The sequence below is a fragment of the Papio anubis genome, chromosome 1 (genome assembly GCF_008728515.1).
Source record: "Papio anubis isolate 15944 chromosome 1, Panubis1.0, whole genome shotgun sequence".
Taxonomy (NCBI): domain Eukaryota; kingdom Metazoa; phylum Chordata; class Mammalia; order Primates; family Cercopithecidae; genus Papio; species Papio anubis.
Genome location: NC_044976.1, coordinates 29389115 through 29414355, shown reverse-complemented (window position 1 = coordinate 29414355; position 25241 = coordinate 29389115). Strand labels below are relative to the sequence as shown.

The window sequence follows — 25241 nt, the reverse complement described above, 5'->3', positions numbered from 1 at the left end:
GCCCAGGCTGGAGTGCAGTGGTGCGATCTTGGCTCATTGTAACCTCCACCTCCCAGGTTCAAGTGATTCTCCTACTTCAGCCTCCTGAGTAGCTGGGATTACAGGCGCCTGCCACCATGCCTGGCTAATTTTTGTATTTTTAGTAGAGACGGGGTTTTGCTATGTTGGCCAGGCTGGTCTCGAATTCCTGACCTCAGGTGATCTTTCCACCTTGGCCTCCCAAAGTGCTGGTATTATAGGCATGAGCCACTGCGCCCAGCTCCAAACAGCTATATTTATTGAGTACTAATTCTGTATCAGGGCCAGGCGTGGGGGCTCAAGCCTATAATCCCAGCACTTTGGGAGGTCGAGGCGGTAGGATTGCTTGAGCACAGGATTTCAAGACCAGCCTGGGAACCATGGGGAAACCTCATCTCTATTCTTTAAATAATAATAATAATAATAATTCTGTATCAGATACTTGTTTTTTTTTTTTCCTTGAGAGGGAGTCTGGCTATATGGCCTAGGGTGGTCTCGAACTCCTGGGGTCAAGAGATCTTACTTCTTCAGTTTCTGGAATAACTGGGATTACTGATGTGAGTCACTGCACCTGGCTGTATCAGCCACTACCGTGTGTTAGTTAATTTAACCATCGTAACATGGGAGAAGAGTATAGATATCCTCATCTAACAGATGAGGGAACTGGACTCATGCTCCCAAGGTCACACTGCTAGAAAATAGGAAACCTCACATCTTCAACTTCCAGCTCATTCACAGATTAAAATCTCTCTCTTCTGTTTTTTTAAACAAAAGTCACATTCTGTTTTTTTAAAGTAAAGATAAGTCGGACGTGGTGGCTCATGCCTGTAATCCCAGCACTCTGGGATGCCGAGGCAGGTGGATCACTTGAGGTCAGGAGTTCAAGACCAGCCTGACCAACATGGCAAAACCCCGTCTCTACTAAAAAATAGGAAAACTAGCTGGGTGTGGTGGTGCATGCCTGTAATCCCAGCTGCTCAGGAGGCTGAGGCAGAAGAATCGCTTAAACCCGGGAGGCGGAGGTTGCAGTGAGCCAAGATTGTGCTACTGCACTCCAGCCTGGGCGACAGAGCAAGACTCCGTCACAAAAAAAATAAATTAAAAAAAAAATAAAGATAATACATACTCAAGCAATGTAAACAACATGGTACTGATTTTCTTATACACTTGTAGAAACGCTATGTTGATAATCATTTTAATTTTGGCCAGTGTGTTTAATAGATGAAAATGTTACACTTTAAAGTTGCATTTTTTATTAGTTATTTTTTCTCATCTTTTACAGCTTTGAGATATATTTCTTTTTCTTTTCTTTCTTTCTTTTTTTTTTGAGACAGAACTTTGCTCTGTCGCCAGGCTGGAATCCAGTGGCAAGATCTCATCTCACTACAACCTCTGCCTCCCAGGCTTAAGTGATTCTCCTGCCTCAGCCTCCTAAGTAGCTGGCACTACAGGTGTGTGCCACCACGCCCAGCTAATTTTTGTATTTTTAGTAGAGGCAGGGTTTCACCATGTTGGCCAGGATGTTCTTGATCTCATAATCTCATGATCCACTCGCCTCTGCCTCCCAAATTGCTGGGATTACAGGCATGAGTTACCATGCCCAGCTGATATATATTTCGTATACCATAAAACTCACTATTTTATTTTATTTTATTTTATTTTATTTTTTTTATTTTTGAGACGGAGTCTCGCTCTGTCGCCCAGGCTGGAGTGCAGTGGCGCGATCTCAGCTCACTGCAAGCTCCGCCTCCCGGGTTCCCGCCATTCTCCTGCCTCAGCCTCCCGAGTAGCTGGGACTACAGGCGCCCACAACCGCGCCCGGCTAATTTTTTGTATTTTTAGTAGAGACGGGGTTTCACCGTGGTCTCGATCTCCTGACCTTGTGATCCGCCCGCCTCGGCCTCCCAAAGTGCTGGGATTACAGGCGTGAGCCACCGCGCCCGGCCTATTTTATTTTATTTTATTTTATTTTTCTTGAGATGGAGTCTCACTCTGTCACCAGGCTGGAGTGCAGTGGCACAATCTCGGCTCACTGCAACTTCCGCGTCCTGGGTTTGAGTGATTCTCCTGCCTCAGCCTCCCGAGTAGCTGGGACTACAGGCGCCCGCCACCATGCCCGGCTAATTTTTTTGTATTTTTAATAGAGGTGGGGTTTCACCATGTTGGTCAGGATGGTCTTGATCTCTTGCCCTCCTAATCCACCCGTCTTGGTCTCCCAAAGTGCTGGGATTATAGGCGTGAGCCACCGCGCCCGGCTGTGCATTGCAAACATTTTTTAGCCATTTGTTCTAGTTTGTTGATGGCATCTCTTCCTGTACAGATGTTTATATTTCTTTCAATCTGTTCTTTTGTGATCTTTTGATTTTGATTCATGAGTGTAAACATTTTCCCTCCTCCAATTATAGAGCTTCCCCCCATATCTTCTTCTGGTCTTTTACAGCATTGTGATTTGTCTGTTTTCAATCTATTTTGAGTTTAGTTTGAGATAGTATGATTAAAGGCCGGGCACGGTGGCCCACGCCTGTAATCCCAGGACTTTGGGAGGCTGAGGCGGGCGGATCTCCTGAAGTCCGGAGTTTGAGACGAGCCTGACCAACATGGAGAAACCCTGTCTCTACTAAAAATACAAAATTAGCTGGGGGTGGTGGTGCATGCCTCTAATCCCAGCTACTGGGGAGGCAGAGGCGGGAGAATCTCTTGAACCCAGGAAGTGGATGTTGCAGTGAGCCAAGATCATGCCATTGCACTTCAGCCTGGGCAACAATGAACGAAACCCCGTCTCAAAAAATAATACTAAAAAAGAGATAGTATGACTATATCTTAACAAATACGAGTGATTTGAAAAGTCACTTTCATCAAGTGGCCAAATTTCCATTGATATTCGAAACTGGATAGAATAACAGCTAACATTAACATTCAGTGCTTACAAGCAGGGCAGTTTTATGTTCTTGGTTGAATGTTGTGGTGTTGCCATCTTGAAATTCGTAATGGTATTTGAATAAGGGACCCCGTATTTTTCATTCTGCACCGCACCTCGTCCTGTATGTTGTGGGACCGCTTACCAGGCCCAGGCACTGCACTAAGTACTTGACATACATTATTCCACTTAATCCTCCAGGCCATTCTGTTAAGTGGGGGTTACTTTCTTCTTCATTGTACAAATGTGGAAATGGAGGCAGGTCGATTTAAATAAGGCCACAGAGCTAGAAAGCGGCAGAAAGCTGCAGAGAAGGGGTTTGAACCCTGAACCTCCAGGGCCAGCGCCGTGCGGGTGACCGTCCGCGAACCCTGCGGGCTGTGGTGCTCGGGGACGAGCTTGCGAGGGCGCGGCGAGGGCAGGGTGCGCGTCCGAGACTCGGTCGAGCTCCGGGCCGTGTTCTCCCAGGTGGGGGCCGGCGGGACCCCGCCTTAGGCCCTGGCGGCGCGCGCTCGCCTAGCGGGCGGGCACTCGCGCGCAGCGTTTGTGTTGCCTGAGAGTTTCCCGAGTTCACACAGGCCCTGGGTTGGCATGGCAACCAGGCAACCTGTTCCACAGCCGCCAGCCTTCTCCGCACATGCCGCTGCCACCGCCGGGGCCGGGGCCGGAGCCTATCCCAGGATGCACCGCGCCAGCCCAGTCCCCAGTGGGCCGCCATGTTGTCGGAGTGAAAGGTAAGGGGGAGCGAGAGCGCCGGAGAGAGAAGATCGGGGGGCTGAAATCCATCTTCATCCTACCGCTCCGCCCGTGAGTATCCGCACCCCACCGGCCCCAAACGCTGCTCCGGACCCCTAGCGAGCAGATTGTCCCTTCGTATTGGTGTTTGAGAGCGGTTGTGGGGGTGAGAAGGGCTTTGGAAAAGCCGCCGGGGCCCTGGCTGAGGCTTCTCACTCGCTGTTCCTCGTACATGTTTTGGAGTCAGCAGCAAGGCCCCTATTGTTATCAAAGGAGGGAGGGGGTGGGGAGCGGGGTCGAAGCTAGGAAAATGCTGGGGGTTTAGGCCCGAGCCCAGGGCGTAGACGTGCCTCTACATTTTTTGCCCGGCCCTGTTGGGAACCACCGAAGATTGATGTTGCTATTCGGGTTTCTTTTTTTGATGGGTTTGCGAAGCCCCGAGTCTTCTGTGTGGCCATGGAGTGTAATTCTGTGCCACCCCGATTTCTTCGACTTCTTGAGCTTCCGTGGCAGCGCCGGTGGAGGAGGAACAATAAATCGCTTTAGAAGCAGCCGTGGCCCTTGTTCACAGGCGAGATTCACCGTGGGGGAACTTTGCGATCCTTAAATGTGGAGAAGTGGCGATCAGGAAGTTTCAGAATGCTTTTTAGGCTCCTGAGTGCTGTGGCCTTTTGTTTCCGTGTGAGCTTGTGTTTTTGGTGGGTTCTTCCTCTTTGAGCCTCCCGGTGTTGGTGTATCTCTTAACTCAAAGAGGGATTCACCCCTTGCTTGTAGGAAAATCTAGATACACAATACTAGATAGTTTTAGTCCTCACAAACGTGCTTGGTAAACATAGGTCATTTGTTTTACTTGTCAGTACCATTCCCACGTCAAGCGAGGAATACACTCCTGTAACTTTTCCCTCCTATAGCACCCCCCCGCCCCCGCCGAAAAAAACAAAGCCAGAAACCCACACACAGCATTACCAGAGAAGGCTTTATCCTCCCGTAACTCTTAAAGGATTGTTACCTTTTATTGTTCAATTAAGAAAACACTGTTCTCAGCTCTCAGTACCATTTTGCTCAATTCCTGTTATTACTGGGATTAATTAAGAATAAGATTTTATGAAGCTTTTCCTGGGTTCTGTTTTAAAGTCAGTTAACTTCTGAAACAATAGGCTTAGCATTTTGTTTTTTGAAAGCACCTAAAAACTTACCAAGACAGGCCCACCCTCAAGAAATGTAGCTTCCGATGCAGTTTTCGTAAGCAAAATAAACATTTTGACCCATTGCTAATTTTAACTTTATAAAACACTCGGGGGCTGTTGATTCTTTATCTGGGCCCTTTGGAAACGCTCTCCGGATTCTGAACTTTGAGTTAGTGTTTTGCTTTAGCCACAATTCATTTTGTTCAAGGCCACAGCTTTTTGAAGTTGGAATTTGTTTAGGTTTGGGATGAACTGCTTTAAAATAAATTTATGACCACAGAATGTTTGTTAAGTGTGGTAAAAATAAACACCTTTTAAACCACTGAGCATTTTAGTAAAAGGTGAGCCATGGAAATAGATTGAACCGTGTTCCTTTGAATTCAACTCAATTAGTGATATTTTAAAAAACTTTGTAAACACTTGAAAGCTGAAAGAGTAGCTAGACTGAGCGCTGCTAGTTGCTTGAAGTACTTATAAGGAGTCATTTGTTAAAAAAATCACATTTTAAATGCTACACCTAAGTTTTTAGTGAGCTTTTCTGATATTTAGGATACTGAGTTTTAAATTTTTGTGCCGTATTTGCCAAAATATTACAAAACTACCCTAGATACATGTTAATTGCTTAGGTATTTGCTCACTTTGAAATTGTCCTGCCGGGTTTTCTCTGGTTTGAGAAACTGCCTTGCCTCTTTAGGTAAAGCAGGAAGTCTTAGGGCATACAGATAGCTTTACAAAAGCCAATTGTTTTGTTTGAACGTTTTTATAGGAGTCTTTCCTTCCCCCCATTCCTTTTAGAATGAAGTTGTGTTTAGTGTGCTTCAGTGATTAACTCCTCTTTTATGTGGATATCTTTGTTAGATAACTATTGTTTTTTTAAAAATTTTTTATTTGTATAATTTGTGAGGTTCAAGTGTAATTTTTACTTGGGTGTATTGCGTAGTGGTGAAGTCAGGACTTTTTGTGGGTCCATCACTGGAATACTGTACATTGTCCTCCTTAAGTAATCTCATTATCCTTCTCTCACCCTCCTAGATAACTATTTTGAGAAGGCTTTTTATTTCAGAAAAGATTGCATTTGCTGTTTTAGGAATTCTGTTAGGGACTGGAGTTCCATTGCCTTAACTAAATTCTAAGACTCTTAAGCACGATGACTTTAAATTTACCAAAAACTTTTACATTTATCTCATTTTGATTAAGAAAAACCCAAAACATTGAGAGTCATAGAGTAAGGATTTCTTTCATTTTCTAGATGAGGAAACAGGTTGTTGGTTTAGTGGCAGAACTTGGGTTTTGGAACCCTTGGCCTGCTTTAGAACAAAGATTGTTAGATCGAAATTTCCTTTTAGAACAAAATGGGACCGTCTAGTATTGGTACTAAGAGAGTAATGGATTCTTTAAAAAACCAAGCAGGGAGGCATTAGGCTGGTTTGCATTTTTGAAAGACCAATGGTGAAACAGGGCTATGATTTTTTGGTTTTGGTACTTGAGCATGGATTAGTGTCTAGGTTAGGCTACTCCAGTACCCTGCTAAGGTTCTGATGGATTGGAATTCTTAAGCTAGACTAGGCATTTCCAAATTAGACTTTAAACAAATTACAGATTCCATTGTGTCTTCTTAGGCTGGCTTCCGAACATGAATTTACTTGTGAGAAGCAAATGCTACTTTATCAGAAGGTTTATTTATGCAACAGAGAGATAGTAGATTTGTTATAAATTTGTTTTTGAAGCATCACAGTGGGAGTTGGGAGGAGAGATAAGGCATTTGTAGCAGTAGACTGTTAGGCTGATGGCTTTGAAATTAGACTGGTGGCTGTGGACAGGTGTGTCCTAATTGGTAACTGATTTACTCTGTAGGTTTTTTTTTTTTTAAGATGGAGTCTCACTCTGTTGCCCAGGCTGGAGTGCAGTGGCTGGATCTCCGCTCACTGCAACCTCCGCCTCCCTGGTTGAAGCGATTCTTCTGCCTCAGCCTCCCGAGTAGCTGGGACTACAGGCACGTGCCACCACACCTGGCTAATTTTTATATTTTTAGTAGAAACAGGGTTTCAGCATATAGGCCAGGCTGGTCTCGAATTCTGACCTTGTGATGTGCCTGCCTCCACCTCCCAAAGTGCTGGGATTACCGGCATAAGCCACTGCGCCCGGACACTTTGTAGCATTTTTTAAAAGCACCCACAGGCTGGTAAGTGTTCTATCTTAAATACAGATGTCGTTTTTGATTTTAAGTAACTTTAACGTTTCATAGTAACATTTCAGGGATTCTTTGTTGGTCTTCCAGAGGATACAAGTGAGAGATACTGTTGAGTTACTCCTGCAAGGAGTTAGTAGAAAGAAGTAAGCTTGGGAACAGAACAGATTAGGGTTTGAATCCTTTCTCTGCTACTTGCTAATTGAATGGCCTTGGACACACCACATTCTCCTCCTGTACCTTAGTGTTTTCATTTGTAAAATAGAAATAATAATGGCTGCTTTTCAGTGCTTTTGTGATGAGACAATGTCTGCGATATATTTGTTACACTATTACCGTGTTGAAGCTTCTGTTTTTTGTTTGTTCGTTTTTGAGACAGGATCTCACTCTTGCCCAAGCGGGTGTGCAACCTCCCACTTCTGGGCTCAAATGATCCACTCACCTAAGCCTCCCGAGTAGCTGGGACTATAGGCACATGCCACCATGCCTGGCTAATTATTTTTAGTAGAGATAGGTCTTGCTATGTTGCTCAGGCTGGTCTTGAACTTCTGGGCTCAAGCTATCTGCCCACCTCAGCCTCCCAAAGTGCTGGGATTGTAGGTGTGAGCCGCCACACCCAGCTGAGGCTTCTAGTTTTTATAGTGAGGCTTTTTTTTTTTTTTTTAATAATTAAAAAATTATTTATTTTATTTTATTTGTCTTTTTTTTGAGACAGAGTCTCGCTCTGTCACTCAGGCTGGAGTGCAGTGGCACGATCTCGGCTCACTGCAACCTCCACCTCCCTGGTTCAAGTGGTTCTTCTGCCTCAGCCTCCTGAGTAGCTGGGATTACAGGCGTGTGCCACCATACCTGGCTAATTTTTGTGTTTTTAGTAGAGACAGGGTTTCACCATGTTAGCCAGGATGGTCTCGATCTCCTGACCTCATGATCTGCCTGCCTCAGCCTCCCAAAGTGCTGGCATTACAGGCATAAGCCACCGTGCCCGGCCTCCACTGGCCTTCTTAGAGCCTTATTTCTTAATAAAGTAATAGAGATGGGGGTCTTACTGTGTTGCCCAGGCTGGTCTTCAGCTCCTGGCTCAAGCGATTCTCCCTGCCTAAGTCTCCAAAGGTGCTGGGATGACAGGAGTGAGCCACCGTGCCCAGCCTGTAGTGAGGCTTTCTATACCAATATAAAGTGTTTAAATTTGGTTTGGTCTTATCCTGTTTATAGTAGCTGAAGTACTAATGGCATAATGCGATTACAATTAATAGTTGTAAGTTACTGGTAAAAATATTGATGCTTTTAAAAATCAGTGACAACTGGGGGCCGGGCGCGGTGGCTCAAGCCTGTAATCCCAGCACTTTGGGAGGCCGAGACGGGTGGATCATGAGGTCAGGAGATCGAGACTATCCTGGCTAACACGGTGAAACCCCGTCTCTACTAAAAAATACAAAAAACTAGCCGGGCGATATGGCGGACGCCTGTAGTCCCAGCTACTCGGGAGGCTGAGGCAGGAGAATGGCGTGAACCCGGGAGGTGGAGCTTGCAGTGAGCTGAGATCCGGCCACTGCACTCCAGCCTGGGCGACAGAGTGAGACTCCGTCTCAAAAAAAAAAAAAAAAAAAAAAAAATCAGTGACAACTGAGGAGAGGGCTTAGGCTAAGAGCATTCTGCTTCTGTTCTTGGTCAGAGGGTCTTATTGTTTCTTTAAGGAGTATCCTATCAATATATTGGAGGTTTTTTTTTTTTTTAAATGAGATAGAGTCTTGATTTGTCGCCCAGGCTGGAGTGCAGTGGTGTGAATTTGGCTCACTGCAACCTCCGCCTCCCGAGTTGAAATGATTCTCTTGCCTCAGCCTCCCCAAGTAGCTGGGAAGTGTATACCACCACACCCAGCTAATTTTTGTATTTCCAGTAGAGATGGGGTTTCATAATGTTGGCCATGCTGGTCTGGAACTCCTGACCTCAAGTAATATACCCGCCTTGGCCTCCAAAGTGTTAGGATTATAGGCGTGAGCCACCTCACCCGGCCAATATGTTGGACACTTTTTTTTTTTTTTTTTTTGAGACGGAGTCTCGCTCTGTTGCCCAGGCTGGAGTGCAGTGGCCGGATCTCAGCTCACTGCAAGCTCCACCTCCCTGGTTTATGCCATACTGCTGCCTCAGCCTCCTGAGTAGCTGGGACTACAGGCGCCCGCCACCTTGCCCGGCTAGTTTTTTGTATTTTTTAGTAGAGATGGGGTTTCACCATGTTAGCCAGGATGGTCTCGATCTCCTGACCTTGTGATTCGCCCATCTCGGCCTCCCAAAGTGCTGGGATTACAGGCTTGAGCCACCGCGTCTGGCCAATATGTTGGACACTTTAAGGGATCCTTTCAAATTAGACAAGCTGAGCCACATTGCTAATTATATATGGGTTTAGGCTTTTGTTTACTTATTAGCATATGTCTGCTCCAGCTGTAAAGTTGTGATTTATTTATTTATTTATTTAATTAATTTATTTTTTGAGACAGAGTCTCACTCTGTCGCCCAGGCTGGAGTGCAGTGGCGCGATCTCGGCTCACTGTGCAGTGGCGCGATCTCGGCTCACTGCAACCTTTGCCTCCTGGATTCAAGCCATTCTCCTGCCTCAGCCTCCCGAGTAGCTGGGATTATAGGCACCCAGCCTGGCTGGTTTTTATATTTTTAGTAGAGACGGGGTTTCACCATGTTGGCCAGACTGGTCTCGAACTCCTGACGTCAGGTGATCCACCCACCTCGGACTCCCAAAGTGCTGGGATTACAGGCATGAGCCACCACACCCAGCCGAAGTTGTGATAGTTTTAAAAAGGCTTTTGGGGCTGGGCGCGGTGGCTCACGCCTGTAATCTCAGCACTTTGGGAGGCCGAGGCAGGCAGATCACCTGAAGTCGGGAGTTCAAGACCAGCCTGGCCGACTGATTAAACCCGTCTCTACTAAAAATACAAAAAATTAGCCGGCCGTGGTGGTGGGTGCCTGTAGGACCAGCTACTCCGGAGGCTGAGGCAGAAGAATCGCTTGAATCTAGGAGGCGGAGGTTGCAGTGAGCTGAGATCGCGTCATTGCACCTCAGCCTGGGCAACAAGGGCAAAACTCTGTCTCAAAAAAAAAAAAAGCTTTTGTTAATTTAGAAACTGTCAGTTGGTTTGAGGTATAAATAAGTTGGGTAGATTGATAGAAGTCTAACATGTTGGTTAACAACATAAACTTCCCTGAAGTTGTAGTATTGAGTTCTAATCTCAATACCATGCCAGAGTGCATGCCACCAATGATTTATTTATTGCAAAAGATGTGGGGTTCATGTTTTTATCTTGGTGTATTTTATGTTTCAGGAGATGCAAATATTAAACATTTGTAACCTGTTTGTCCTTAGGTGTTGGTGGAATGAGCGTTGCATGTGTCTTGAAGAGAAAAGCAGTGCTTTGGCAGGACTCTTTCAGCCCCCACCTGAAACATCACCCTCAAGAACCAGCTAATCCCAACATGCCTGTTGTTTTGACATCTGGAACAGGGTCGCAAGCGCAGCCACAACCAGCTGCAAATCAGGCTCTTGCAGCTGGGACTCACTCCAGCCCTGTCCCAGGATCCATAGGAGTTGCAGGCCGTTCCCAGGACGACGCTATGGTGGACTACTTCTTTCAGAGGCAGCATGGTGAGCAGCTTGGGGGAGGAGGAAGTGGAGGAGGCGGCTATAATAATAGCAAACATCGATGGCCTACTGGGGATAACATTCATGCAGAGCATCAGGTAAAAAAAAGTTCACTATTTCAGCTTTGACCTTCCTTTATAATCACTGTCCACTTAGGATATCTGCTTTCAATGAATGTCTTTAAAAACTTAAATTGCTAATTTCATTTGGTACAAACAGTTACTTGTTTTAAAGGTTGATTGTTGTAATACTGTTACTGGGTCATTTATCATTCTGGTGCTAAATAGTAAATAGCCACTTCATTCATTCATTCGAGATGGAGTCTCGCTCTGTCACCCAGGCTGGAATGCAGTCACCCAATCTCGGCTCACTGCATCCGCCGCCTCCCAGGTTCAAGGAATTCTCCTGCCTCAGCCTCCTGAGTAGCTGGGACTACAGGCGTGCACCACCACGCCTGGCTGATTTTGTATTTTCAGTAGAAACGGGGTTTCACCATGTTGACCAGGCTGGCCTTGAACTCCTGACCTCAAGTGATCTGCCGGCTTCGGCCTCCCAAAGTGCTGGGACTACAGTTGTGAGCCACCCACGCCTGGCCTATACAATGCATTTTTAAGAACACTTTTTTTGGAACAAAGGATACTTTTTTTTACTATTGATATAAGAACTGCTGGGGTTGTTTATAGGACAGATACATATTTTTGAATCTTTTCTCTTGGGTGTGGGTGACTTGATTTTAAGATGTTGTAGTTGAAAGTAGGGGAAGTTGATAACATCAGCTGCTCAAGTGAAATTTATTTGAAATGGGACTGATATATTGTGTCAGAGAGCAGTGGTTGTGGCTTTTAGGTTTTAACCACCTTTGTCCTCTTGTTATTGTTTAGTTTTTAATTTTAGCATGTTTAGTCTTATAAATCTAAAACCAAAGTGGGAATCATAGCATATTTTACTGAGAAGAGAGGTTAGCCTGATCATGTTTCCTGACTTCTTGATAGTGACCAAGCAAAAGATTAGACTGTTTTGATCAGGGTACTCTCTGAAATTGGGTATAGATTGAATTTGGAAAGGTTCATTTTGTGTTACCCAACTGAGTACTGATTAGTGAGAACTGACATTTTTCATTAGGACTCTAATCCTTCTGTTTTACTTCAGAAAAAATCAGGTACAAACATACCTGCAAGTCTGAATTTATTATACTTCCTCTGAACCCCCCAAAAGTGAACCATAGTTTTTTCTCTCTTTTTTTTTGAGACGGAGTCTCGCTCTGTCGCCCAGTCTGAAGTGCAGTGGCGCCATCTCAGCTCACTGCAGCTTCACCGTCCCAGGTTGAAGCAGTTCTCCTGCCTCACCCTCCCGAGTGAGATTACAGACACCCACCTCCATGCCTGGCTAATTTTTGTATTTTTAGTAGAGAGAGGGTTTCACCATGTTGGCCAGTCTGGTCTTGAACTCCTGAGTTCAAGTGATCCACCTGCCTCGGCCTCCCAAAGTGCTGGGATTACAGGTGTGAGCCACCGCGCCCAGCCTTTTTTTTTTTTTTTTTTTTTTTTTGAGACAGAGTCTAGCTCTGTCATCCAGGCTGGAGTGTGGTGATGTGATCTTGGCTCACTGCAACCATGGCCTCCCTGGTTCAAGTGATCCTCCCACCTCAGCGTCCTGAGTAGCTGGGGACTACAGGTGTGCAACACCACACCCGGCTACTTTTTGTATTTTTTGTAGAGACGGGGTTTTGCCATGTTGGCCAGACTGGTCTCAAACTCCTGGGCTCAAAGTGATCTACCCACCTTGGACTCCCAGAGTGCTGGGATTACAAGTGTGAGCCACTGCATCTGGCCACTTCTTTGCCATAGTAGAAACAAAGACAGGCTGGGTGCAGTGGCTCATGCCTGTCATCCCAGCACTTTGGGAGGCCAAGGTAGGTGGATCACCTCAGGTCAGGAGTTTGAGACCAGCCTGACCAACATGGTGAAACCCCGTCTCTACTAAAAATGCAAAAATTAGCCAGGCATGGTGGCGCATGCCTGTAATCCCAGCTTCTTGGGAGGCTGAGGCAGGAGAGTCACTTGAACCCAGGACAGGGAGTTTGCAGTGAGCTGAGATCTTGCCATTGCACTCCAACCTGGGCAACGGGTGAAACTCCATCTCAAAAAAATAAAGTAAAAAATTAGCTGGGTGTGGTGGCACATGCCTGTGGTCCCAGCTACTTGGGAGGCTGAGGTGGAAGGATTGCTTGAGCCTGGGCGGCAGAGATTGCAGTGAACAGAAATCATGCCACTGCACTTCAACCTGGGCAGCAGAGTGAGACACTGTATCAAAAAAAAAAAAAAAAAAGAAAGAAAAGAAAAAAGAGAAGATTTTTGGCTGGGTGTGGTGGCTCATGCCTGTAATCCCAACACTGGGAGGTCAAGGGCAGGTGGATCACCTGAGGTTAGGAGTTAAAGACCAGCCTGGCCAACATGGTGAAACCCCGTCTCTACTAACAATACAAAAAAATTAGCCTGGCTTGGTGGTGCACACCTGTAATCCCAGCTCCTCAGGAGGCTGAGGCAGGAGAATCGCTTGAACCCGGCAGTGAGCAGAGATCACACCGTTGCACTCCAGCCTGAGTGACAAGAGCGAAACTCTTGTCTCCAGGAAAAAAAAAAAAAAAGATTTTCTCTTTCTTTGGGATGAAGATATGTACAGAATTTGGTGATTGAATTAGAAATCTTATATCCTGGAAAGATGAAGTAATGGAGGAAAAGTGCAGAGTGGCTCTGGTTTGGGACACGGCAATTACATTTGATAGTACACCTGTTGAGTTTGAGGTAGAAGCAGAATATCTAGGTGTGGACTGTAGGCAGCTCTACATGTAGCGGGAGATCAAGGTAGGAGGTATTTAATTTGGGTAGCATCTGTGTAGGGGGCAAAAACAAACCCTGTAATCTCTGTACTGTTTGTCTAAACATTATTTAAAAATCATAAACATTGGTTTTTTAAAATCTGTAATAAAGATCTATAAGATCTTTTGTTGTGTTTCCTAATGATAGACTGATGGGTGAAAGCTGAAAGGAGAGTCAAGGTGCCTGGCCTGTTCTTTGCTAGGTGAGCAAATCAAACTCTAGGTCAGTCCTTGGCAGAGCTCTAAGATCTGATTATTGCTGTGCAAGTTAACAAGCATTTATTGAAGGCTTACTCAGGCCTCTGTCTTACACTGAGCCCTATCATAAGGAATCACATCTGACTTACTGAGCAGTTTTATCCAGGTCAGTTAGCAAACTTGAGTTAATACTAGTAAATGGCAAAACCTGTTTCCCACCCAGGTGGCCTAAACCAGTGACCTTGGAATTGGCATTCATCATTACAACATAATTCTTTGGGCTGGACACATGAAATAGTGAACAACGTTGGGGAACTCAGGGTAGTTGGTATGTTGCAGTTGTGGACCACCCACAGATTACTTTTCTGTAGTCATTATAGTGTATTGTACTGGTTTTAGTGTTGTTCTCACCTTCTGGACTGAACTATTCTAGATCAGAGACTTGTGTTTTTCATGCCCCTTTTCCAGGAGGTATTATGAAACTTTCGTGTTGATTGAATGAGGGAAGACCAGAGTTTCTTCAGTTTTGCGCTCAGGTAAATGAGTGGATCTTACAGCTCAGCCATCCTGCTGGGAAACACATGGCAACAGGTAGAGGCCACTTGGATAGGCAGCTGTGGTGAGGGTAGTATAATTGAAGAGCAAAGGGGCACATCTCTAGGTGGAGAATCTTTGCCCTTATTAGCCACTGTTACTGATAGGAGGTGTAAGAGGGTGCCTGATCTGTCACGCGGGCCAGAGTGGAAAAGAGGTTGAGAACCACTGATGATAATGGAAACATTTATTATGTTCTAGGCATTGGGCTATTGTATTTCCTATACTTAATCCTTTCAGCAATCCTGTGAAGGAGATAAATATCCTTTTTTGAAAAGTGAGAAACTGAGCCTTTGTTACCAGGTAATACCTGGTTTTTGAAATCAGTCTTTGATTCCAGTGTCCATGTTCTAGATCTATTTCTGCTTGCCTAGGCAAGATAAACCAGACAAAACTATGCAACCAAGTGGCACATTACAAGGCCAAAGAATTGCTTTGCCATGATTTTGCTTGAAATTTAGAGATCGTAAACTTTAATAATAATGAGATGAATACAAATGTTGACCATTCTCCTATAATTGCAGGAGTACTTCCCCCCAGCTCCCAAAAGCAGTAATGGTAAAGTCCATTTTTCTTCAGGTCTGTTTTTTATTACATATGTGTTCTAAGTGGTAATGTGGATGGAAACTTATCTCTGTAGAGACAGAATGACTCAATATAAAGTGATCTATTGCCAGCTCATTCTACCCTACCACTGGGCCTCTTTTTTTTTTTAAATGGCCCTTTGGCCATAATGGAACAGAGTTTAAGATCAAATTGGCAGGATGCTTTCACCAGTGAATTAGTGAAGTAAAGAATATCACAGGCTGTGATGCCAGTAGTGTTGGAGTGAGGGGAACTCCATATCATGCCAGCTACTTTTTCTCTCATAATTACTCCCTTTTAAAGAGCAATCACTTTTACACTTTTTTCTTTTTATTTATTGAGACAGGATTTTGCTCCTGTTGCCCAGGCTGGAGTGCAGTGGGCACCATCTAGGCTCACTGCAACCTCTGCCTCCCCGGCTCCAGCGATTCTTCTGCCTTGGCCTCCCTTTGCTGGAACCACAGGTGCACGCCACAACGCCTAGATCATCTTTGTATTTTTTGTAAAGATGGAGTTTCACCATGCTCAGGCTGGTCTCAAACTCCCTTTTTTTTTTTTTTTTTTTTTTTTTTTTTGGGATAAAGTCTCGCTCTGTAGTCCAGGCTAGAGTGCAGTGGTGCGATCTCAGCTCACTGCAACCCTCCTGGGTTCAAGTGATTCTCCTGCCTCAGTCTCCCCAGTAGCTGGGACTACAAGTGTGCACCACCATGCCTGGCTAATTTTGTATTTTTAGTAGAGACGAGCTTTCACCATGTTGGCCAGGCTAGTTTCAAACTCCTGACCTCAGGTGATCTGCCCGCCTCAGCCTCCCAAAGTGCTGAGATTATAGGCGTGAGTCACCATTCCTGACCCACTTGTATTCTTACATTGAAAAGTTTTTCATATTTTGGCTGGATGCAGTGGCTCACACCTGTAATCCCAGCACTTTGGGAGGCCGAGGAGGATGGATGGTTTGAGCCCCCAGGAGTTCCAGAGCAGCCTGGACAACATGGTGATATCTCGTCTCTACAAAATACACACAAATTAGCCAGGCATGGTGGCACTGTGCCTGTGGTCCCAGCTACTTGGAGGACTGAGGTAGGAGGATCACTTGAGCCCATGAGAAGCCCTTTTGAAGTTAGGATTTTCCTGTTTGATGTAGCAAATCCTCTTAGTGGTTGAGTTTTCCTCTCTTTTTTTAATTGAGATGGAGTCTCACTCTGTTGCCCAGGCCAGAGTTAAGTGGCTCAATCTTGGCTCACTGCAGCCTCTGCCTCTCAGGTTCAAGTGAATCTCCTGCCTCAGCCTCCTGAGTAGCTGGGATTACAGGCAACCGCCATCATGCCCGGCTAATTTTTTTTTTTTTTTTTCTTTTGTAGAGATGGGGTTTCACCATGTTGCCCGGCTGGTCTCGAGCTCCTGACCTCAGGTGATCCGCCCGCCTCGGCCTCCCAAAGTGCTGGGATTACAGGCGTGAGCCACCATTCCTGGCCTAAAACATGCAAGCTCTTTACGGTCTTTCCGTATTTTTCTTTTTTTCTACTTTAATAATAGAAACATCTTTTGGTATAATACATAAAATTGTTGTATCTGGTACAGGTAGAAACTTTAGAGCCCTCATTTTTGGGCCAAATTGAGGTCTTTGGAGGGAAGTAAGGGAAAGAAGTCTCATGAAAAAAAAATTTTTTTGTTTTGCCTGTACAATTATACCCACAGTGTACAATTAGATAATGCGGACCGGGCGTGGTGGCTCATACCTGTAATCCCAGCCCTTTGGGAGGCTGAGGCAGGCCCTTTGGGAGGGTGAGGTCAGGCGTTTGAGACCAGCCAACGTGGTGAAACCCTGTCTCTAACAAAAATACAAAAATTAGCCAGATGTGGTGGTGCGTGCCTGTAATCCCAGCTACTCAGGAGGCTGAGGCAGGAAAATCACTTGAATCCGGGGGAGGGGGCAGAGGTTGCAGTGAGCCGAGATCCTGCCACTGCACTCCAGCCTGGGTGACAGGGAAACTCCGTCTCAAAAAAAAAGAAAAAGGATGATGGATATTGGGCCAGGCGTGGTGGCTTGTGCCTGTAATCCCAGCACTTTGGGAGGCCGAGGTGGGCGGATCACTTGAGGCCAGGAGTTCGAGACCAACCTGGGCAACATGGTGAAACCCTGTCTCTACTAAAAATACAAAAACTAGCCGGGCGTCGTGGTGCATTACTGTAATTCCAGCTGCTCGAAAGGCTGAGGCATGAGAATTGCTCTAACCCGGGAGGCAGGGCAGAGGTTGTAGTGAGCCAAGATCGCGCCCCTGCACTCCAGCCTGGGCGACAGAGCAAGACTCTATCTCAAAAAAAAAAAAAAAGGAGATAATGGATATGGAGCAAAATACTAGAAAACAAAGCTGGGTACATTGGCTCCTGCCTCTAATCCCAGATACTCAGGAGGTTGAGTCAGGAGGATTGCTTGAGGCCAGGGGTTTGAGACCAGCCTGGGCAATATAGTGAGACACTGTCTCTACAATAAAAAGGAAAAAAATTAGCTGGGCATGGTGGCATATGCCTGTAGTCCTACTCAGGAAGCTGAGGCGGGAGGATCGCTTGAGCCCAGGGAGTTCAGGCACTCCAGCCTGTATGAGAGTGAGATCCTGTCTCTTTGAAAAAAAAAAAAAAAAGAAAAAGAATGAAATAAAGGAAATTATAAAAAACAAATACTTGGGAGGCCGAGACGGGCGGATCACGAGGTCAGGAGATCGAGACCATCCTGGCTAACACGGCGAAACCCCGTCTCTACTAAAAAATACAAAAAAAACTAGCCGGGCGAGGTGGCGGGCGCCTGTAGTCCCAGCTACTCGGGAGGCTGAGGCAGGAGAATGGCGTAAACCCGGGAGGCGGAGCTTGCAGTGAGCTGAGATCCGGCCACTGCACTCTAGCCTGGGCGACAGAGCGAGACTCCGTCTCCAAAAAAAAAAAAAAAAAAAAAACAAATACTAGGAAACACTAGAAAAACATCTTCTCACCCAAATGAGTTGTCTGTTTAAAAATGTTACTTATTTTGGGCTGGGCACAGTGGCTCACGCCTGTAATCCCAGCACTTTGGGAAGCTGAGGCGGGCAGATCACGAGATCAGGAGATCGAGACCATCCTGGCTAACACGGTGAAACCCCATCTCTACTAAAAATACAACAAATTAGCCGGGTGAGGTGGCAGGTGCCTGTAGTCCAATCTACTCGGGAGGCTGAGGCAGGAGAATGGCATGAACCCGGGAGGTGGAGCTTGCAGTGAGCCGAGATCATGCCACTGCACTCCAGCCTGGATGACAGAGCAAGACTCCGTCTAAAAAAAAAAAAACAAACAACAAACTCTTAGTTTGACAGTAATTTTTATACCTTTAGATTTTTTTTTTTTCCTGAATGACATTGAAAATTTCATTACTAAAAGCCGAAGGTCAAGTCTTTGACTTGAGAGTGTTTTATTCTTGTATTGTGAAATCTGTTTTCTGTGTAAACTGCTGTGGGATAGATAAAGTGGTTGATGAAATAGGGCAAAAAATTTAAAGTCGATTGGCTGAACTGTAGCCTCGGTACTGGATTATGAGGGACAGAGATAGGTAGAAGCTCTCCCCTGGGGGAAGAGAAATTTGGAGGACAATTCCACTGAGTTTACCCACTTTGCTTGCACTCTTTTAGCACTAGGATATGTCGTATTCACCATACATTGACTGCCTATGGGAGATAATTCCAGAGAGCCAGGCAAAACTCAGTGGATGAGGCTGGGTGCCGTGGCTCACGTCTGTAATCCCAGCACTTTGGGAGGCGAAGGCGGGCGGATCACCTGAGGTCAGGAGTTCGAGACAGGCCTAACCAACGTGGAGAAACCCCATCTCTACTAAAAATACAAAATAAGTGGGGCGTGGTGGCACACGCCTGTAATCCCAGCTACTTGGGTGGCTGAGGCAGGAGAATTGCTTGAACCTGGGAGGTAGAGGTTGCGGTGAGCGGAGATCATGCCATTGCACTCTACTCTGGGCAACAAGAGTGAAACACCATTCCCCCCCCCGAAAAAAAATTCAGTGGATGAATATATTTTGACTCCACTTGTACTTTCTCTTTTTCACTTGGTATGGCCATCTTACAATGATATTCTGATACCCACCCCTGATGTGTCAACCAGTCTTACTCTTCAGTGCTGTTAATCTTTTTTCCTGAAGGGTTTTAAAAATTTTGTTTTTATTGTATATTAGAAAAAGAGCTACCATGGTTTCTTGGATTGGGTGGATGCCTTGGATAATCCATTCAAGGAAGATCACTTCATCCAACTTAATGCAGCCCAACTTAATGAAACCCATTTTCTTCGCTTACTGACGAAAACACTGATGGGGCATATTGAGGCCGTAATTTGGATCAGATCTTGCTGGTCTGAGCATACGCAACAAGAGAGAGAACCCTGGCTGAATTTTTTTTTTTTTTTTTTTTTGAGACAGAGTCTCGCTCTGTCGCCCAGGCTGGAGTGCAGTGGCGCGATCTCCGCTCACTGCAAGCTCCGCTTCCCGGGTTCACGCCATTCTCCTGCCTCAGCCTCCCATAGCTGGGACTACAGGCACCCACCACCTCGCCCGGCTAGCTTTTTGTATTTTTCAGTAGAGGCGGGGTTTCACCGTGTTAGCCAGGATGGTCTTGATCTCCTGACCTCGTGATCCGCCCGTCTTGGCCTCCCAAAGTGCTGGGATTACAGGCTTGAGCCACCGCGTCTGGCCCCCTGGCTGAATTTTTGAGAGTGGCTCCAGTAGAGCTGCTGGTGACCCATCTTGCTCTCAGGAGAGCAATGAGGCAAAAGGAAAGAGCTCCGGTTAATTTTTATACCTTGTAATTAATAGGAACTACTATGTTAAACTGGGAGGGAGCCCAAGTATTTTCCAAACTGGGGAGTCTCGACATTCCTAGAAATGTCTTTCTGTTGTACCTGCTAATGGACTCTCTTAGACAATAAATCTTGTCTTTTGGGTAGATTGCCTTAGCATTTGTGCTAGTAGCATTTAGTTAACGTGTCAAAGCTGAATAATCCGTCTTTCATATTTTGTTTCTCTTAGGCATATACTCTTAGAGCCTTTTCATTATACTCAGAATTCACAAGGCTTAACATTATGTACTTGGTCAAAAGAATCGTCAGCAGGCCTTCTTCAACTATAACTTTTTTTTTTTTCTTGAGACAGAGTCTTACTTTGTCACCCACTGGCACTATCTGGGCTGGCTCACTGCAACCTTTGCCGCCTGAGTTCAAGTGATCTGGTGCCTCAGCCTTCTGAGTAGCTGGGATTATAGGGTTGTACCACCATGCCCAGCTAATTTTTGTATTTTTAGTAGGGACAGGGTTTCGCCATGTTGTCCAGGCTGGTTTTAAACTCCTGGCCTCAAGCAATCCTCCCGCCTTGGCCTCCCAAAGTACTGGGATTAAAGGTGTGAGCCACAATGCCCGGCCTGACTCTAACTTTAACCTAGCCTGATTATAACTTTAAGAATTACCTTGTTCCAGTATAAACAAAAGAAGTTCAGCTGGTCACGATTGGCTCATGCCTGTAATCCCAGCACTTTGGGAGGCCGAGGTGGGTGAATCACCTGAGGTCAGGAGTTCGAGACCAGCCTGGCCAACATGGTGAAACCCCATCTCTACTAAAAAATACAAAAATTAGCCAGGTGTAGTGGTGGGTGCCTGTGGTCCCAGCTACTTGGGAGGCTGAGGCAAGAGAATCACTTGAACCTGGGAGGCAGAGATTGCAGTGAGCTGAGATCACACCACTGCACTCCAGCCTGGGTGACAGAGCAAGACTCCATCTCAAAAAAAAAAAAAAAAAAGGTTCAGTCAGATGCTCTTCTCTAATGCCGAATGGTACTTGATTGTATATGCCTCTGAAATGGCAGTTTGTAGAGATATTTGTGATGTATCTCTTTACCTTCTTTAATTTTAAAAGGTTTTTATTTATTTTTATTTTTTTGAGATGGAGTTTCATCCATTCACCTAGGCTGGAGAGAAGTGGCAGGATCTCAGATCACTGCAACCTCCGCCTCCTGGGTTCAAGCAGTTCTCCTGCTTCAGCCTCCTGAGCAACTGGGATTATACGTGTCTGCTACCATGCCCTGCTAATTTTTTTTTTTTTTTTTTTTTTTTGGAGACAACAGAGTCTTGCTCTGTTGCCCAGGCTGGAGTGTAGTTGCTTGATCTTGGCTCACTGCAACCTCTGCCTGCTGGGTTCAAGCAGCTCTGGTGCCTTAACTTCCTGAGTAGCTGGGATTACAAGCATGTGCCACCATGCCCGTCTACTTTTTCTATTTTTAGTAGAGACAGGATTTCACCATGTTGGTCAGGCTGATCTCGAACTCCTGACCTCAAGTGATCCACCTGCCTCGGCCTCCCAGAGTGCTGGGATTATAGGCATGAGTTACCGCCCCTGGCAAATTTTTGTATTTTTTGTTTGTTTTTTTATTTTTTGAGACAGAGTTTCACTGTCACCCAGGCTGGAGTGCAGTGGCACTATCTTGGCTCACTGCAACCTCCTCCTCCCGGGTTCAAGTGATTCTCCTGCCTCAGCCTCCTGAGTAGCTGGGATTAATGGCATGCGCCGTCATGCCCAGCTCATTTTTGTATTTTTGGTAGAGGCGGGGTTTTGCCATATTGGCCAGGCTAGTCTTGAACTCCTGACCTCAGGTGATCCACCCGCCTCAGCCTCCCAAAGTGCTAGGATTACAGGCGTGAGCCACCGCGCCCGTCTTCAAAAGGTTTTTGATGTGAAATTAGTAAAAGTTATATGATAGGTGGTAGTGAGATGTGACCATGGGAATAAAAGGTCATGACAGGAAAATAAATTGGAGTAAAGTTAGATATATGTACCAGAATAATGGGTTATAGAATTTACCCTGATGGGCCGGGCATGGTGGCTCAAGCCTATAATCCCAGCACTTTGGGAGGCTGAGGCAGGCAGATCACGAGATCAGGAGATCGAGACCGTCCTGGCTAACACAGTGAAACCCTGTCTGTACTAAAAATACAAAAAATTAGCCAGGTGTGGTGGCATGCGCCTGTAGTCCCAGCTACTTGGGAGACTGAGGCAGAAGAATTTGTTGAACCTGGGAGGCGGAGGTTGCAACGAACCAAGATCTCACCGTTGCACTCCAGCCTGGGCAACAGAGCGAGACACTGTCTCAAAAAAAAAAAAAATAAATAAATAAATAAATAAAGAGTACTTTGATGGTCCTGTTGGCTGAAGAGAAGAGGAAAGCATAATGAATCATGAGATTCTTACTTAGAGGAAAAAACAGCAGTTAGGAAGCGTTGTACTTTGAATTTCAGTTACAGATGTGGTTGAAGTGCTTTCTAAACTGTAAAGTAGTAAGATTTTTATTTTGTTTATTTATTTATTTAATTTAATTTAATTTAATTTTATTTTTTTGAGACAGTCTCCCTCTGTTGCCCAGGCTGGAGTGCAGTGACGTGATCTCGGCTCACTGCAAGCTCTGGGTCACTGCAAGCACTGCCTCCTGGGTTCATGCCATTCTCCTGCCTCAGCCTCCCAAGTAGCTGGGACTACAGGTGCCTGCCACCACACCTGGCTAATTTTTGTATTTTTAGTAGAGACTGGGTTTCACCGTGTTAGTCAGCATGGTCTCGATCTCCTGACGTTGTGATCTGCCAGCCTCGGCCTCCACAAAGTGCTGGTATTACAGGCATGAGCCACTGCACTTGGCCTTTTTAAAATTTTTTAAACGGAGCCTCACTTTTGTCACCCAGGCTGTATAGTGCTGTGGTGTGATCTCGGCTCACTGCAACCTCCACCTCCTGGGTTCAAGCCATTCTCCTGCCTCAGCTTCCCCAGTAGCTGGGATTACAGACATGTGCCACCACACCCAGCTAATTTTTGTACTTTTAGTAGAGATGGGGTTTCACCATGTTAGCCAGGATGATCTCGAACACCTGACCTGAGGTGATCACCGCCTCCACCTCAAAAAGTGCTGGGATTACAGGAGTGAGCCACTGCGCCCAGCCAGTAGGATGTTATTGCTTGTTTTTCATCACACCTTTCTGTATTTTCAGAAGACACACATATCTTTGGTGCATGTGCCCATTTTCTCTCAGGCAACAGCATTAGCTGAATACTCTGCAGGCTAAGCCTGAGTACAAAATTAGGTTTCTGGGTGTGTGGAAAGAATACTTTAAAAATTAGAATCTAGTTATTCACTCTTGTGAAAGGACTTAAACATTCATGCAGGATGAAAGAACTGACAACATAATGCCAGGAGAGGAGTCAGTGCTGAAGTGCTGAGGGTAGGGTAAATCATCTTTTTTTTTTTTTCTTTTGAGAGATTTCTGATCCCCTTTTTGTTTTTTACATTCAGTTTCTTTGACTTCTGGATATTGTAAAGAGCCATAGTAGCACTGTGGCTTCAGCTCAGTGTGTAGTTGTTGGCTGCCCTGGCATTTTGCTCCTTGCTGTGAATATAATCTTTTTTTTAGATTGGGTCTCGCTCTGTCGCCCAGGCTGGAGTGCAATGGTGCGATCTTGGCTCACCACAACTTCTGCCTCCTGGGTTCAAGTGAGTCTACTGCTTCAGCCTCCTGAATAGCTGGGACTACAGGTGTGCACCACCATGCCTGGCTACTTTTTGTATTTTTAGTAGAGATGGGATTTCACTATGTTGGCCAGGCTGGTTTTTGAACTCCTGATCTTATGGTCCGCCCGCCTTGGCCTCCCAAAGTGCTGAGGTTACAGGCGTGAGCCACTGCGCCTGGACTGCTGTGAATATAGTCTTAGACCTCCATGTAAGAAGTGGTGGGGTCAGTGATTGGCAATAGGTTGGGTAAGTTTAATACTTGGGAATTTGGTTAAAGAACTTGGCCCTGAATGGTGTACATGTGTTGGTACTTGCAGTTGGGCCATGCGCGGTGGCTCATGCCTGTAATCCCAGCACTTTGGGAGGCGGAGGTGGGCAGATAACGAGGTCAGGAGTTTGAGACCAGCCTGACCAACATGCCGTGTGTGGTGGCGGGCACCTGTAATCCCAGCTACTCAGGAGGCTGAGGCAGGAGAATCGCTTGAACCTGGGAGGCGGAAGTTGCAGTGAGCCAAGATTGTGCCACTGCACTCCAGCCTGGGCGACAGAGCAAGACTCTGTCTCAAAAAAACCCCCAAAAAACAAAAAAAACCCCTGCAGTTATTAGACTTCTTTAGAGGAATGCTCTGCATGTTTTTTTGTGTAATATTTTTTGAAAACTGTTGATTTTTGTTTGTTTTGTTTTGAGACAAAGTTTTGCTCTTGTTGCCCAGGCTGGAGTGCAGTTGACCTTGACCTCCCAAAGTGCTGGTATTACAGGTATGAGCCACCATGCCTGGCCTGTTAAAGATTTTTTAAAATAGCAGCTTTGACTGGGTGTGGTGACTCAAGCCTATAAATCCCAGCACTTCGGGAGGCTGAGGTGGGTGGCTCTTCTGAGGCCAGGAGTTCGAGACCTGCCTGGCCAACATGGTGAAACCCTGTCTCTACTGAAAATACAAAAAAAAATTAGCGGGGGGGGGGGGGGGGCGCTTGTAATTGCAGCTACTCGAGAGGCTGAGGGAGGAGAATCCCCTGAACCCGATTGGGGCAGAGGTTGCAGTGAACTGAGGTCGCACCACTGCACTCCAGCCTGGGTGACGACTTCATCTCAAAAAAAAAAAAAAAAAAAAAGACAGCTTTACAGATATGTAGTTTATCCATTTAAAGTGTATAATTCTGGCTGGGCACGGTGGCTCACTCCTGTAATTCCAGCACTTTGGGAGGCTGAGGCAGGGGGATCACCTGAGGTCAGGAGTTAAAGACCAGCCTGGCCAACATGGTGAAACCCCATCTCTACAAAAATACCAAAAAAAAAAAAAAAAAATTAGCCGGGCATGGTGGCGGGTGCCTGTAATCTCTGGTACTCAGGTGACTGAGGCAGGGGAATCACTTGAACCCTGGAGGCGAATGTTGTGGTGAGCTGAGATCGCGCCATTGCACTCCAGCCTGGGCAACAAGAGCAAAACTCCATCTCAAAAAAAAAAAAGAAATGTTCTTTAATTTGTTAGAGTTTATTGAGTCAAATTGCTTCCCCCACCCCCCAGTTGTCCCAAATTAGGGAGATACCACTTTTAAGTGTCAGAAGCCTTGTGGAATGCAAAACAATGAAATTCATCTGTTGTTCCTTTGGAGAAACTTAGTTTCATAAAGAGAGGAGGGAATTACAAAGATAATTGTTTCTGGCTGGACGTGGTGGCTCATGCCTGTAATCCCAGCACATGAGGCGGGTGGATCACCTGAGGT

At 45.8% G+C, this 25241-nt stretch overlaps 1 protein-coding gene across 34 annotated transcripts in view; it reads left to right on the top strand.

The window, feature by feature from the left end:
- Nucleotides 1-3573: 3573 nt before the first annotated feature.
- The window catches only part of PUM1 (pumilio RNA binding family member 1), a 136609-nt gene continuing 114941 nt past the window's right edge, over nucleotides 3574-25241 (top strand). For 30 of the 34 annotated variants that reach the window (XM_009203404.3, XM_009203407.3, XM_021938631.2 and 27 more), the window contains exons 1-2: nucleotides 3574-3742; nucleotides 10419-10792. In XM_009203404.3, coding sequence (XP_009201668.1) covers nucleotides 10430-10792 — 363 coding nt within the window. In that variant the 5' untranslated portion in view covers nucleotides 3574-3742; nucleotides 10419-10429. Of the gene's footprint in view, nucleotides 3743-10418; nucleotides 10793-25241 lie in introns of those variants that run through there. The other 4 variants (XM_031666454.1, XM_031666452.1, XM_031666451.1 and 1 more) reach the window with 2 other exon arrangements.